At 37.9% G+C, this 13,783-nt stretch overlaps 1 protein-coding gene across 3 annotated transcripts in view; it reads left to right on the forward strand.

Moving 5' to 3' along the window:
- The window catches only part of LOC135325162 (ran-binding protein 3-like), a 79,954-nt gene that overhangs the window by 52,223 nt on the left and 13,948 nt on the right, over positions 1-13,783 (forward strand). For all 3 annotated transcript variants that reach the window (XM_064502880.1, XM_064502879.1, XM_064502878.1), the window contains 9 exons: positions 3,461-3,519; positions 3,780-3,816; positions 4,421-4,498; positions 5,573-5,647; positions 6,076-6,144; positions 6,879-7,003; positions 7,466-7,569; positions 11,796-11,880; positions 13,005-13,104. In XM_064502880.1, the coding sequence (XP_064358950.1) occupies positions 3,461-3,519; positions 3,780-3,816; positions 4,421-4,498; positions 5,573-5,647; positions 6,076-6,144; positions 6,879-7,003; positions 7,466-7,569; positions 11,796-11,880; positions 13,005-13,104 (732 nt within the window). The remainder of the gene's footprint in view (positions 1-3,460; positions 3,520-3,779; positions 3,817-4,420; positions 4,499-5,572; positions 5,648-6,075; positions 6,145-6,878; positions 7,004-7,465; positions 7,570-11,795; positions 11,881-13,004; positions 13,105-13,783) is intronic.

The raw sequence follows: 13,783 nt of genomic DNA on the forward strand, positions 1-13,783 counted from the left end.
GAAAAGGAGTAACCGTGACAGCATCAGCAACTTCTGACAAAATATACTGAGGGCAAGAAAATTTTCCCTTTGGCTCCAAAAGAGTTAATGGGATATATCTTTCATATTTACTGCATTTTCAAAATATGCCTATTTTTCTTTAAGAGGTACCATTATATCCTAGCTTCACATTTGTCTGTTGGAAATCAACCAATTATGAATTTTTCTTCAGTAACTCCTGGGTTTTAAACTATTACTGGAATTATTTTGTTGTTTAAATTGCAGTGAACTTCCCTAATCCCTGCAAACTCCCTCCAGCCTTTTAGCTCCAACAAAAGTTAGCTCAGTGATAGAAAGTCAGTTCCTTTTTCATAGCATTCACTCTTTGCTAATTCCATGCTTTACAGTAGCAAATGTACCTTTAAAAATACTGCTGGCTTCTGAGCTGTGAGAAGTACTGTGCAGAGTATAAAGGTTTCTGTGGTTATGCTTTAATTTTTGTTTTTGTCTTCATTCAATAGGAATACAAGTCTCTTCTTTTAAAAAAGGAGACAGGAAAAAAGCCTATTATCTTCAATAAATCATATCTCAGTGAAATACTATTGTTTATGTGTGCCACTCCCCTCTAGTGAATAGAAGTGGAACTGCTCCATCACATGCCATGCCATGCACTCCCAGCTGCAACCAGACTATGGAAATTTTCTTTGACTTTCAGTGACAAGGAATTATCTTTTTTGGAGTTGAACAGTATGAGGTTTTTGTCTGCTGTTTCTATTAAGGACAAAATGATGCTTCTGGGCCACATACGGGCAACCAGATCTTCACTGCGAAGTATACCAAGTTTGCTAAATTCAGTCCTTTGCACACATAATTCCCATGTAAATACAGAATTTAAACATGAAGTAAAAATTGCTGTCAGTGTTTGAATGATGCATTTATTCAGTAGTTTTAACCCTCCCATGAGAGGTTGATGCTAGCTATATTAAACCTTTAAGTAATTGATTGGTTTGGTTGTAGTTATGTGTGCAAGCCAAAATGGAACATACTGATCCATATATTTTCACACACACTTATTTTGAACAGGAGAATGAATATTCTAATATAAATTACAGGAAGCTAGTGTAATAAAAAGGATGTGTACACAATACATGTTCTGACATGTGGCAGCTGACAACATGTCAAGCATGGGATTTCTCTGGCCAGAGGCAGTTGTACAGCTCGGTAGTCATTCTAGTCTCTCCTTGTCCTCCATGGAGAGAAATACGTGCATCATCCCTTAAAGTACACATCTAAAACAGTTCCAATATCTCATGCTCAGCATCTGCTTGTTTCTGTTCTCTGCAAATTGCAGACTTCTCAAGCTTTCATCAGGTGAATCCTATGTGCTCTTCTGTTGTGCCATTAATTGATGGTATTGGAGAATACAGCTTTTTCTTCTTTTACACCAACAACCAGGTTAGCCCATTGGAGTTGCACAGGCTATGAAGTTCTCATTCTTAACAAAGTAAGTAGCCTGAAGTAAATCATTTGAGTAAGATGAGCCCTAAATCAACGCAAAATTTGATCCAGAGGATAAGTAAGTTGAAAAAAGTTTTATAAGGAAAAAGAACATGGATCCAAAGTTGTTTTCAGTCATATCTAAGAAATGCAGAGGTGTACCCAAGAATAGAATTTGATCTATAGAACTCGGTATGTTTATATATCATACTCATACATTAAAACTGACGTTAGGCATTAATTTATCTGAAACCTAAAGAATGGGAAGTGTAAACATGGCTGGGAGGCCATATTTTCTTTGTTCTTGTTGATAAGTACATAGTACACATTCGGTCTATAAATACTGGCAAATAATTATAGAACATCTAAATTGAATATTCTACTCTCATGTAAGCATGTAGCAGATAACAAGGTGTTAAGTAACAGCCAACATGAATTTGTCAGGAACAAATCCCGTCAAATACTTAATTTTCTTCCTAGGGTAAGGAGATAGGCCTTACAGGTAGATATCTTGACTTTGACACTCACTTGACAATCTCATAAGCAAGCTAGTGAAGATTTCGTGGAAAATTATAACCACAACATAGCTATCAGTGATTTATTGTCAGAATGGAAGCTCCACATCAGTTGGGGCTCTGTAAGTGTCTGTCCTGAAGACAGTGCTAAAAATTTTCATTCATGATTTGAAAGAGAGAGAACCCCTATGAAATTTGCAGATGTCATCAAGCTGTCAGGGTCTATAACTGCATTAAAGGACAAGATTCTAATTTTGATGGGCTAATTTTGATGGGCTGGAAAAATAAAGGTGATGCACTTCAAAGGCAACAGATGCAAACAGCCATGCTTAGGTAGGAATAGTCAGACAAAGCAAGAAGATAAGAAATGATAGGCTAGGCACCATTTTGCAGAAATGCATCTAAGGCTTTTGGTGGCTCTTGCATGCATTGGGTCAGCAATGCCATGTTGTTAGAGGGGAAAGCAAGCATAAGAGATGGGAAACAAGCAGTAATATCACATGTAAGACAAGTAATAATCCTTCCACTTTACTCAGCACTGGTAAGGCTTCAGTTGGGTCTCTTGCTCCATCTTGGGTGACACAGTTCACATGTGACGTCGAACTGTCTGGAGGCATTCGAGAGGAGAACAACAAGAGTGCTCAGATATTTAGAAAATATGTTTGTGAACACAGAGGGACACAGGTATAGCCGATGTGCCTGTGAAACAGGATGGAGGATCTGAAGACCATCTCTGTTCTGTGATTTAAAAATAGATACTGAGATATCATAAAAAATGAGGTTGGAGGAGGAATCCGGAAGAGAGAAAAGATGCTTGCTAAAGAATGAAGACTGGCACATCACATATAAAAGCCTATGCAAAACCTAAACAGATTGGGAGTTGAAACTGTGAGGCTCTTTGAATACAATTCCAGCACTACTATAATGGGAACAAGGGTCTGGACTTGCATCCATCAAAATTAAAGGCTGCATTCTTGCTAACTTCTTAGGGTATAAGAGGGAGCTCCATATATGAGATAAGGGGAAGAGAAAGTGTAATTTCCTAACTTGCTACTTAATGAGGTCTAAAAACCAAAATGCTGTTATTATTATTTAGTCCCCTAAAGCATATCTGGTATTCTTACGGAAATCCGCTGGGAATTTTAAGTTTGCCTAGACCACAAAATCAAACACATTGTTTGTAAAGGCTAAAGGCACTGGATGAAAGGCAATTTCTTCTTTTTTAACCAAAAGAAGTGTAAAATAAATATGAGACAATCCTACGGCCTCTAGTTAGGCAAAACTCACACTGGGAGTGTGGACCTTAGCCTTTTTTTATAGAGAATATTGTACATCGTTGCAGCTCCTTAGCTTCTTAATCTGTAACAAGGGGGTAAAGTCTTGATTTTGTTCGTAGAGCACTTTGAGAACTATGGCTGAGAAGTGCTACTACAGAACTGTTATTAAAAATTACCTTTCCTCTTTTCCAGAGAGATCAGTGCTTGCCCAGCCAACATTTGTCTTTGAAAAGAAGGACCATCCTTCAAAGGTAAAATCTTAAGCTTTTGTTTTGCATAACTGATAGAAAATGCTAAGAAATAAGGATTCTGTAGGCAGTGATCCTAGTGGCAATAAGAGACTTTTGCCTGGGTGAAGACTCGTAATAATTGGGCTCAAAATAGAACAAGCAAAAGTTGGGACAAGACTGCTTTTAATATACATATGTTGGATTGATACACTTTGTGTCCTACTGTAAAAAATGGCAAATCTATTCTCCTTGACTCTTCCACCCTTCTATTTTTTTTCCAGAGGCCTGCAGAAGACCCAGTTTGCAAAGCTGAAAATGGTAATAATCACTTCATTGAAACAGTATAATAATACACTGGCTTATTCATAGATTTGACCATTGCCTGTGAAAATAGTGTTTAAACTCTCACTTTGTATGAGCCAGGACAAATCCCTGTTAACAGACTCAGACTACTTGGGTTGTAAAGCCTCCTAGTATTTCCTAGTATGTCTCTGTCTTACCTCCAGAATCTTTCTCCCATCTTACCTCTCACATTTGTCAGAGAGCCGAACTCCAGAACTCCTGAAAAATAGTCAGGTATATTCATTAGCTGTATTAGCTCTTCTCTGCTCCTTTCTATTCATTTAGGCCACATTATAATGTAACTTCTCATTCTTAATGCACTCAGCCTGTGGGCGCTGAACTAAGTGCTGGTTTTAGGTCCCCTGACATTGGTAGAAATAAAGAAGACTCCCTAGGGCTTTGTACCAGGTCTCGACTGAGATTCGAAGGCCTTCTTTCACTCTTAGATTCTGCCTTAAAGCTGTTCCTATAAATCATTCCTAGAATTTATTGTGTTCAAGTTTTAATTCTGTATCATACCATTGTGCCAAAATCTGCTACCAAACTGTTTCTACAGAACATTATATTTACTTTTCTTTAGATTTCATTAGTTGTTCCAGAAAACGTGCAAGATCATCATCTTTTACTCTCCAGAAGTCTGACTCACAGTCCAACACAGGTATGCTGTTTAGCTCCATTCACCTTTTTAATTACTGTAGTTCTGTAATCTCATCTGGTAAAGAAGAGAAGGTATTTTCCCGTCTAAGAAATGTGTCTGCACTGTAGAAGTATTCCAAGTCAGGAAAACGTAAACATTGACATTAATTTCCAGTAAGTACCATCTTAAGTAAAAATATATTAATTTTCCATACTTTAATATTACATAAAATGGTGAAGAATGTGTATATTTCATATGGTTTCCTGGAATTGTTCACTCAATCAAGGGAGGAGGGGGGCTGGGAAGGAATGAGATTCCCTGGTTTGTGGAAGAGATCAGTGTTCCTTGAGGAATCCATGAAAATGTAAAGCAATTTTCAGAAAGGCCTCAACTTCCATCCAGCTGCCAACTGACCTGGAAGTCCTTTTAATGACACGGTATTCCTTCCATGATATTTGGGGGAAATACACACAAGTCATTGAAGGCTACTATGCGATAGGAATGATATGGGTCTTACAGTATTTATTTAATGTAATGACGGGGCCAGAATGTTACTTCAGAGTTTAGGCCTTAATATATATAAACTATATTCTGTTTTATCCAGTCCTGTGGCACACCTAAACATAGCTAAAAGGATTTAAGATAACCTAAGTTTGGCTTACCCTGAAAATTACACTGAAGTCATATATAAAAATAGTAGATACAGTGGGAGGAGTATGCCTATATCAAAAATAAAGCAAGGTTCTGGAGCAAGCTTGCGTGTTAAGCCTCTTGATTGTCCACAGCGCTGAACTGTTAGCTCACTCCCTGGCTCAGTTTTGAACCACTCCAATGGCTGTCTCCAAGACAGAACCACTGTAAAGGTGACGAGCCGTAAGCAGGGTGGATAATCCAGGCTGTGCTGCTTGGCCTCAGAGACCCCTCTGATTCAGCAGCAAAGACATAACCTGAAAGTCTATCTCAGAAAGCTGGAAGTTAGCAGATAATAAGCTGATTCTGCTACCAAGGAAGGCATGACGTCAAATTGGCTAACCTAAAAAATCCATCTTTTTTGGCTCCGAACACAGGGTAATTTCAGTCTCTTTATCCTTTCAGATACAACACTTTCTCAGAAAAGAGGACGATCATCTTCCTTTACCATCCTTCCTACCTTTCCACCCTCCCAGACAGGTAATTAAAAAAAAGAAAACAACAACAACAACAAATATTTATGTAGAAAAGCAAATATTAGGGCAGGGTACCTTAATTTACTGATCCTTAAAAACCCATGAGACTGGACCAGATAGCATTTGCATTTCCATGGCTCTTGCAAACTAGCAGCACCAGCAGCCGAAGTGGGATTTTATGAGATTAAAGCATCTGTTGATATCCAAGAGATGTTTTCTCTGACGTAACCAAAACAACAGTGGTGCTTTCCATGCCTAAATCTCTTCAACTGTAAAATGAAGACAGTAGTAGTTATCTCAGACATCTTGTTTGGATGAATTCTAGAATATTGCTCAAATACTACCAAAATGGTGATAGGTTACAGATGCATAGATGAATAATTTATGATTTGTTATTACTTATTATTAAAGTTTAAATTCCTTGTTCTTTAGTAAAGAAGAATAACATATTCATGACCTCAGCTCTTCTTCGAAGGAACACTATCAAAAGTACAAAAGAAGGTAATTGTCATTGCAATATTATATTGACTCTTGTTCCACAAAGACCGTCTTAACAGATAAAGAACAGATAAAAATGACAGCCCTCCTTAGTGCTGAGTGAATGCTTTATGAAGTTTGTAAGTTATTTATCTGAGGACATACGGATCCTGTGAGCTCTGTTCTGAGCCTCTGCTCTGACTGCTTATGGTTATATTAATTTCTGAGTGGAGCAATTATAACCTTGAGTAGTCGAATTCCACATTTCTGATACATGACTGAACGAGGCTGAAACTCTGCTCCCAGCGAAGGCAATGAGGAATCCTTCTTGGCATCTGCAGGTGCAGGATTAAATCTGAAGTATCAGCTGACATATCTATCACAAAGCAGTGCTGATTTGTTTGAGTGTATATATATATATACGCGTGCACACACACACACACACACACACACAGAGATATATACATATATGTATACACATATGCACACACATATGTATATATTTGTGTGCATATATATATATGTGTATCTGTATGTATTTGTGTTACCCTTCTATTTTAATGGGATAACATGGGTTGGTTTCAATGCAAATTGTATATTTTAGAAGGGATTAGCATTTTTCAGAACACATAGTAAACAATAGCAATAACTGCTATTTAAGTGTGCTCTACAGCTTTTAGTTAAAGGGGCAAGACACATAGATGTGAATTAGATGTGAAGAAAAAGTCTTTGTTTAAATATTTTATTTTTGTTTGCAGGATGCTTGTCACAAAATCAGTTGCGGAATGTCATTAGACCTGCCATTTTACAGCCACCACAAGCCCTCACATATCCTGAAAATCCCATAGCATCTCTAGTGATTAAGAAAGGAGCATATGTTCAGGTAAAAAGAAAAGTGATTTTAATGGCTAATATACTTGTTTGGAGCTCAATCAAATTAAAAACAACAGTTTTAAAGCAGTTATTTAGCTGCAGGATTTCAAAGGAAGTTCTCATATCAGTTTCAGTGGAAACAATGAATTACTGACTAGAGAGGGAACTGTTGTACCAGTGCTGACTGTGTTTGCAAAACATACCTTCTTTGCAGCCTGTCTTAACTTTCAGACACTGGGGTTCTGTGGGCAAATCAAGTTTGGGGGTCTTTTTTGAGTTTGTTTTTTCAGAAAGTAACATTTTAGCCCATAGATTTAAAGGATATTGTTAAGGGCACTGGCTTAGTACACAGTGGGAGGAAACTGTCAGCTACCACAGATATATACCTCAGTGGCTTTGGATTTCTAGCAGACCTGTTTATTGCAGAGAATATGCTTGGATTAATTAATTCATCTGCTTATATTATTCCTAGTTATCTGAAAACAGCTCTTATTCCTCAGCTGGGAATTCAGTAAGTTTGAAGACAGCAGCAAGGTCATCTGTTAGCATGAATCTTGCTAGCCCTAAAACAACACGGTAAGATTTCTAATGTATTCCTACACCACTTTGTCATTTGGCCTGAGGCCTGCCCTTTCTCTCTACATGTCTAACATAGTACTGTGCTCATGCTATCTACATCCACACTGTGCTTACTGGTATTTGTGTGTGGTGCCAGGACCTGTGGTGCTGACATGAATGAGTTCCATATGCCATAAGGAATGGACTCCTGCCAGTGATAATCTCTGTGGGACAGCTTGTCTCTTGTTAGCAACCCCCAAGCAAGAAGCTACTTTAATTTGCCATCTCATGCAGCTTTGCCAGCTGAAAATACTGCTTGGTTTTGAATGTTTGTGGTCATGTTTGTGTCCCATCGGAGCAGTCTCTTCTGATTGCATAGGTGCACCATCTCATAAATATTTTGGCTGCAGAGAAACTCGAGAATTACCAAAATATGTGTGTGTGTTGGACACAGGTGGCATGAAGAGAACCATACAGTACTGATTGGAAGACATGGTGAATGCTGCAACTGGTGCCCTACTTCTGTGCACGTGCCAGAATTTCTGGAGTGAACAGCTAGTATAGTGTGATGGGGTCGTATCTTTGTGCAGGCATGGGTTGTCCACCACGGCTTTTAGAACTGCTGTGTGAGGAAGCTGACTTGCCTGGACAGGTAGCTGGAACTTGCCCTACACTCTGATGCCTTTGTATACGACTGAAAGAGCTCATACTGATGCAAAAGTGCAAAAAAACGCAAAAGCTATTAGCTCTCTTTAGAGACTGGCTGCATGAGAATGCTACAGATCTGTGACTAACCAGTTTAGTGTCAGTGGGTTTATCTGTGGGTGTTGATACTGCGTGTTGAGGCTTGATTAGAGATTTTTACATGGAAGTTGTGAGCCTCAGGAATACACATGAGATCAAAACTACCGGGGCTATTGATAATAAATGTATTATGGTACCCCCACTCCCCCTCACACCCACAGAGGTAGGAGAGAACATGTTAACTGCAAGGGATTCAATTCCAGTCTTCTTCAGGGCCTGATGGATCACAGATAAAGGTTCTTGCACACAAATTTGTAATGCACAGTGCCAGGATTCTGAGGAGATGAGGGATTTTACATGCTCAGACAACTTGGATTCTTAATCCTGCTCAGCAAGAGTGTCATTAGAGGGCAGATGCTCAGTGTTATGTTGGAAGAACCAGCCTGTCCTCTTCTATTATAATTAATGCTGTGATGATGCCCTATGAGGACAACATGAAATCATACAGCGTGTTACATTTTTAGCAGATTCAGAATGAGGGTAATATTCATATTGGAAAACCTAAAGGGAATATGGTGCTGCCTTTCAAATCAGTTGATACCAATATTTCAAACCCATTTACCTTCTGTCACCTGTACAATATCTAGGAAAAGATAGGTGAGTGGCTTCTTTTGTGAAGTAAATGGATAGAGAAATGCTATGCAATGTTTTCGCATTGACAAGTAGCAGCACTTTAAAATGCTTATGGTATTTCTATTTCTTTTCTTTTTTAAAGAGGGTTTGCTAATCTGTGTGATGTATTCTGTGCCTGATTAATTTTGTGTATTATCACAATTGTGATAAATGTTAATTTATTTGCTGAGTAAAATAATAACTTAAATAGGTGCTTACTGCTTTGCTGAGATTGCTGGGGGGGGGTCTAAGTGCTATTATTTTGATCTGTAGAAAGTGCTTGTTGCTTTACAATAGTTAAGAAGAATCCTTTTGACATAGCTGTTTTCTCATATGTAACTTGACAATAACAGGTTTTTAAATGAACACGTTTATTAAGCTGCATATAAATACAAAAAAAAGGGAACATTTCTGTAGGTTACAGTAATGAACTGAAGAGGAGAAATTTGCAGGTTTTTTGAGTCTGATTAACAATTTGGAAAGGAAATTGTGTATTAAGTGACAGAAATACAGTGCTAGGAAAATGCAGGCTTCTAGTCCTGTATTCAGCTTCAGACAAGGGTTTGCTTGAAAACCTGCAAGGGTTTGAGGCCAGCACTGGGACTGGCAGCTACCTGGATCACTCTTGATGCTCTGAGAAGGAGCAGCTGAGTACCTGGGCCTCCTCCCTTTCTGTAGTCTCTTTCCAGTATCTTGTCCACAGTTCTTCTCCAATTCTTCCTTTTTAGTGGTAGTTCCCTGTATTCTGTGCATCTGTTTTGCATCTCCTCGGCAATGTCATCCTTGGCATACTTTGTTCTTGCCCTGCAGCAACATAAGGGTATTGAGGTTTCAATGAGACTCTAAGGCTGGCACTTCCTCTTTAATTGTCTGCAAAAAGAAAGATCCTGCATTGATTACTTTTTTTCTAATTTCTTACATTTCTCAAAGTAATCAAAATCTGTTTCCCTCATTGTTCTGAGGCAAAACTCTAGGTTCTGGGTTTTAGCTCTTCTGGAATGCTATTATTACTGATCTGCCAGTGCAGCAGCCTGGATAGTGCCGCGGATGAAATATCAAGATAGAAATTGATCACAATTTAGCAAATTTTAGTGGGGAGTTTCCTTTATGAAAGGCTAAGGAATTAATTAGTTTAAACTGACTTCAGATTCCCTGTTCATGGCACAAAACTGCATGTATGGAAGGATTCAAGGCTGATAAAGAGACTGATTATTTTATTTTTATTTTTATTTTTCTTCTTAGTCTTAGCAACCCATCAAACATAGGGATGTTAAGGAACAGTTATTCCCCTAAGTGTAAAATGGAGGAAGCCTATACTTGGGAATTCCTTCATCCTATGTGAAGAGACTTCAAGAACACTGTAGTTGTGAACATAAAAGCTTAGTTTTAGAGATGGATCATCAAAGTTTTGCCAGCTAACCCAGCTTATCATCAAGAATGTCCTTTGCACGACACAACTGCCTGTAAGCTCTCCCAAGGGTGATGAACAAACTGGAAGAGCATTAATAAGCTGTGCTAAAGTATACAGTTTGTGACAGAACATCAGCTCATCTTCCTGCCAAGTCATCTTTCTGGAGCAGAGGGAGGACAAGAATTTGAATGGTTTAGACTTTGCCAGCAAGAGAGACAGTGATTAAGCTCTAGAGAAATCATGAATGACCTGTAAGGCTTTTGTCAAAAAACAGGACCAAAACCATCTTCCACACAAGGAGGTTTACAAGGACTTTTCTAGTGACTTTTATAAAAAATGGATCATGTTCATTTGAAGTGGCTATATAATTAGCAGGCCAAATGACAACTCTGTTTATATTGTATATTCTTGAATGTAATGTACAACTAATATACTTTTTACAAGTTGTGACAGTATCACTATTTAAAAAACAAAGATCCTCTTCTTTTAAAATCTCCTTAGAGGAAAGAGGCCAACTGAGTGTAATTTAGGGTGACAATGCAAAAAAAAAAGTAGCTTTTTTCACCGGGCTATCCTGAGACCCTGAGAAGGAAAAAAGAGATGTGAGGGAAGGGGGAAGAAGAGCAAGTGTTGTTTTAATGTAGCTTCTGCCAAAACAAGTCACACTCTAGGAACTCCAAGTCCTAGCCATGAAGTAATTTATCTGCCACATGAAATTTTCTCTCAGATCTGTACCCCCAAACTATATTTGGTCAATACCAAAGGACTGCATGTATTTAGTTTTGTTCAGTTCTCGGGTTAAGTACATCAATAGGACAGATCATTGAAAAATGTAAAGATCTCTGTTTCCTGTTTTAGTTATGCCTCATCATAAGCCATCTGCTATCATCCCTTTATGTTTTTGCAGTATTTACGTGAATTTATATGGAGTCTGTGTGCATTAGAATACATTGCCTGTCTGCCTTTCCAAGATGTTAGGTGGATGGTGGAGTGCCTGTGGAGCACTGAGGAGTAGGCTATTCCGAAGGACACCGGAGCTGCACGAATATGGAGGGATAATTGTTGCTGGCACTCTTTTGCTGGAGTAAAAGGAAGTAGAGAAAGAAATGCAACATGTTAAAGCCAATGGAGTAAGATACTTCCCTGAGAAGGAAGCACGCTATTTTGCTCCTGGCCTTCGCTTTTAAGGAACATCCTTGAGAATCTTCATGAAACACAGTGTAACACCCTGCATACTTTTTGTGAAGGTTATGTAGAAAATAGTCTCAGATTCTCTTAAAGACTTTGTCTAATTCCTAAAGAGCTCATTTTTTTTGCTTGTTCATCTTCAATGTATGGTGTGGTAAAGTAAATGCATGAACTTATATATTCTTTACAAAGTTCTAAATCACATGCTTATTTTATTTTGTTCCTGTAGAACTCAGCAAGTTGAAGACAGAAGTATAGTAAACAGCAGCAATTCTGATTTTGTGTTTGGAGAAAACATGATTGAGAGAGTTTTGGTAAGATTTGTATATACTGGCAGACTGTTACCAAGATTAATCTATTTATGAATATAAAATTTCTCAGAGACTGATTCTTTCTAGCTCCTTCTGTTCTTTTTAAGATATGAGTAAATATGATTCCAGTGTCTGATGTATAGGAAATATCTAAATATTTGATAGTGGAGGGGTAGGCAGCCCTATCTTCCCCATCTTAGATAAGTACTCTTATTACTAGCTCGTATGGGTAGGCACTCTTTCCTTATGCTCATACTTTGACCTGAAAAAGGGTTATTTAAATAACCAAGCAAAGTGGAACAGCCACAACAGGAGAGAAGAGAATGCAGCTCCCACCACTCTAATAGTTTCCGTTATAGCTGTTAAGAGATAGAAAAATGAGTATGAATTCTCTTGGGCAGAGGAAGAAATTGAACCCCCCATCGTAGATATTGTCCACGATAAGCTATATTGTGCATGCAGTAAGACAGCCTAATGGATCAAGTCCTGAAGGAAGCTTAGACAAAAGAAGTGGTTCCCAAACTGAGGACCGTACCATTTAGAATAAAACTGAAATTCAGTTTCTCATAGAAGCAGAATGAAAACACGATGCTTATCTGCCAGTGAAAAAGCTTGGAAACCGTAGGCCCGGGTTATGAGTTAGGACCAGGAATTAGGTGTAAGCTAGGAGTTTAGTCACTGAGCATTGTCAGTAGTCAGAAGCACTTATTTAGAAGTGCCTAGAAAACTTTATCTGCAAAAACTGAAAGTCAGTGAGATTTTTAATTCCTCCATGGTTAAATTCAAGGTGCCTGGGAGTTTTTCAACTATTCTTTTGGGGTGTAAGTGCTTAAACTGGAAATTAGCTGGTACTTAAACATATAAGTCCTTTTGCGGATTTAAATCCTAGTCCAGGATCCTTACAAAGATGCCATTCTTGGTGAAAGAATTAAGTACTGATTTCGTGATAATAAAATTACTTCCATTAGAGACTGAAATTGTATCATTTGTCAGTTTTTACTCTTAATATATTACAATTTCCTAATCTTCACCCCAATATACATTAAATGGTCCAACTTTCTGCTTGATATGAAGTAACATAGCCATTTTATTTAAATAGGAATTCTTATTTCCCCATATTTTTCTAGAGTCCTGAAAAGCATCCCAAGACATGTAATGGAGCTGATTCATACAAAGCAGAAGTAACATCCACGTACATAGAATCTTTTCATGTTCATCCACAAACAAGTAAGTATATTTAGCAAACAAGTAGAGTTAGCTTTATTATTTCACTATGTCTTAGAGAATGTCAAATGAATAGTGCTTAGTAATTTTCATCAATTCTGAAGTTATCCAGTCACTAGTACACCCATTACTGTATGTGCCAGAAATTTGCGTTCAAAAAGCAGCTGTGATTTAGTTTATGACATCTGGTTTGGACTGGATGGACTAACTTCATAATGAATGATTAAGTTATTTAGGAAAGGACAGAGTTTTACAAATGTGTATGTTACTTGAAAATATACAATGAATTTTGTGAATACATTTTGGACTGCATTTTTGAGCTACAATTTTAAGCTGTCTGCTGTTTGTATTTTGTGACTGTTCATATAAATAGCATTGCATTATTGGTACCCTAAGGGGGTACAAATTTGTAGGACTGAAACTTCTATACAGACAGATTTCAGGGTTGTTTGTGACTCTGGTGTAAGCTTTCCCACTAGGCTAGCCACATAAACCTAGGCTGTGGGGGAATCCCAAATAGGCCACTATTTTGAGCCTTCTCTTGAAATTTTGCACCCATCTCTACTAATGGATGTATTGGAGCCTCTTACTTTGTATGGACATTCTTACAAATCAAAAAACCAAAAGCTTATGGAAAACATATCTAAATTATGCAAATCTACAACTGTCTTGTAACGTATGT

The sequence above is a fragment of the Dromaius novaehollandiae genome, chromosome Z (genome assembly GCF_036370855.1).
Source record: "Dromaius novaehollandiae isolate bDroNov1 chromosome Z, bDroNov1.hap1, whole genome shotgun sequence".
Classification (NCBI taxonomy): domain Eukaryota; kingdom Metazoa; phylum Chordata; class Aves; order Casuariiformes; family Dromaiidae; genus Dromaius; species Dromaius novaehollandiae.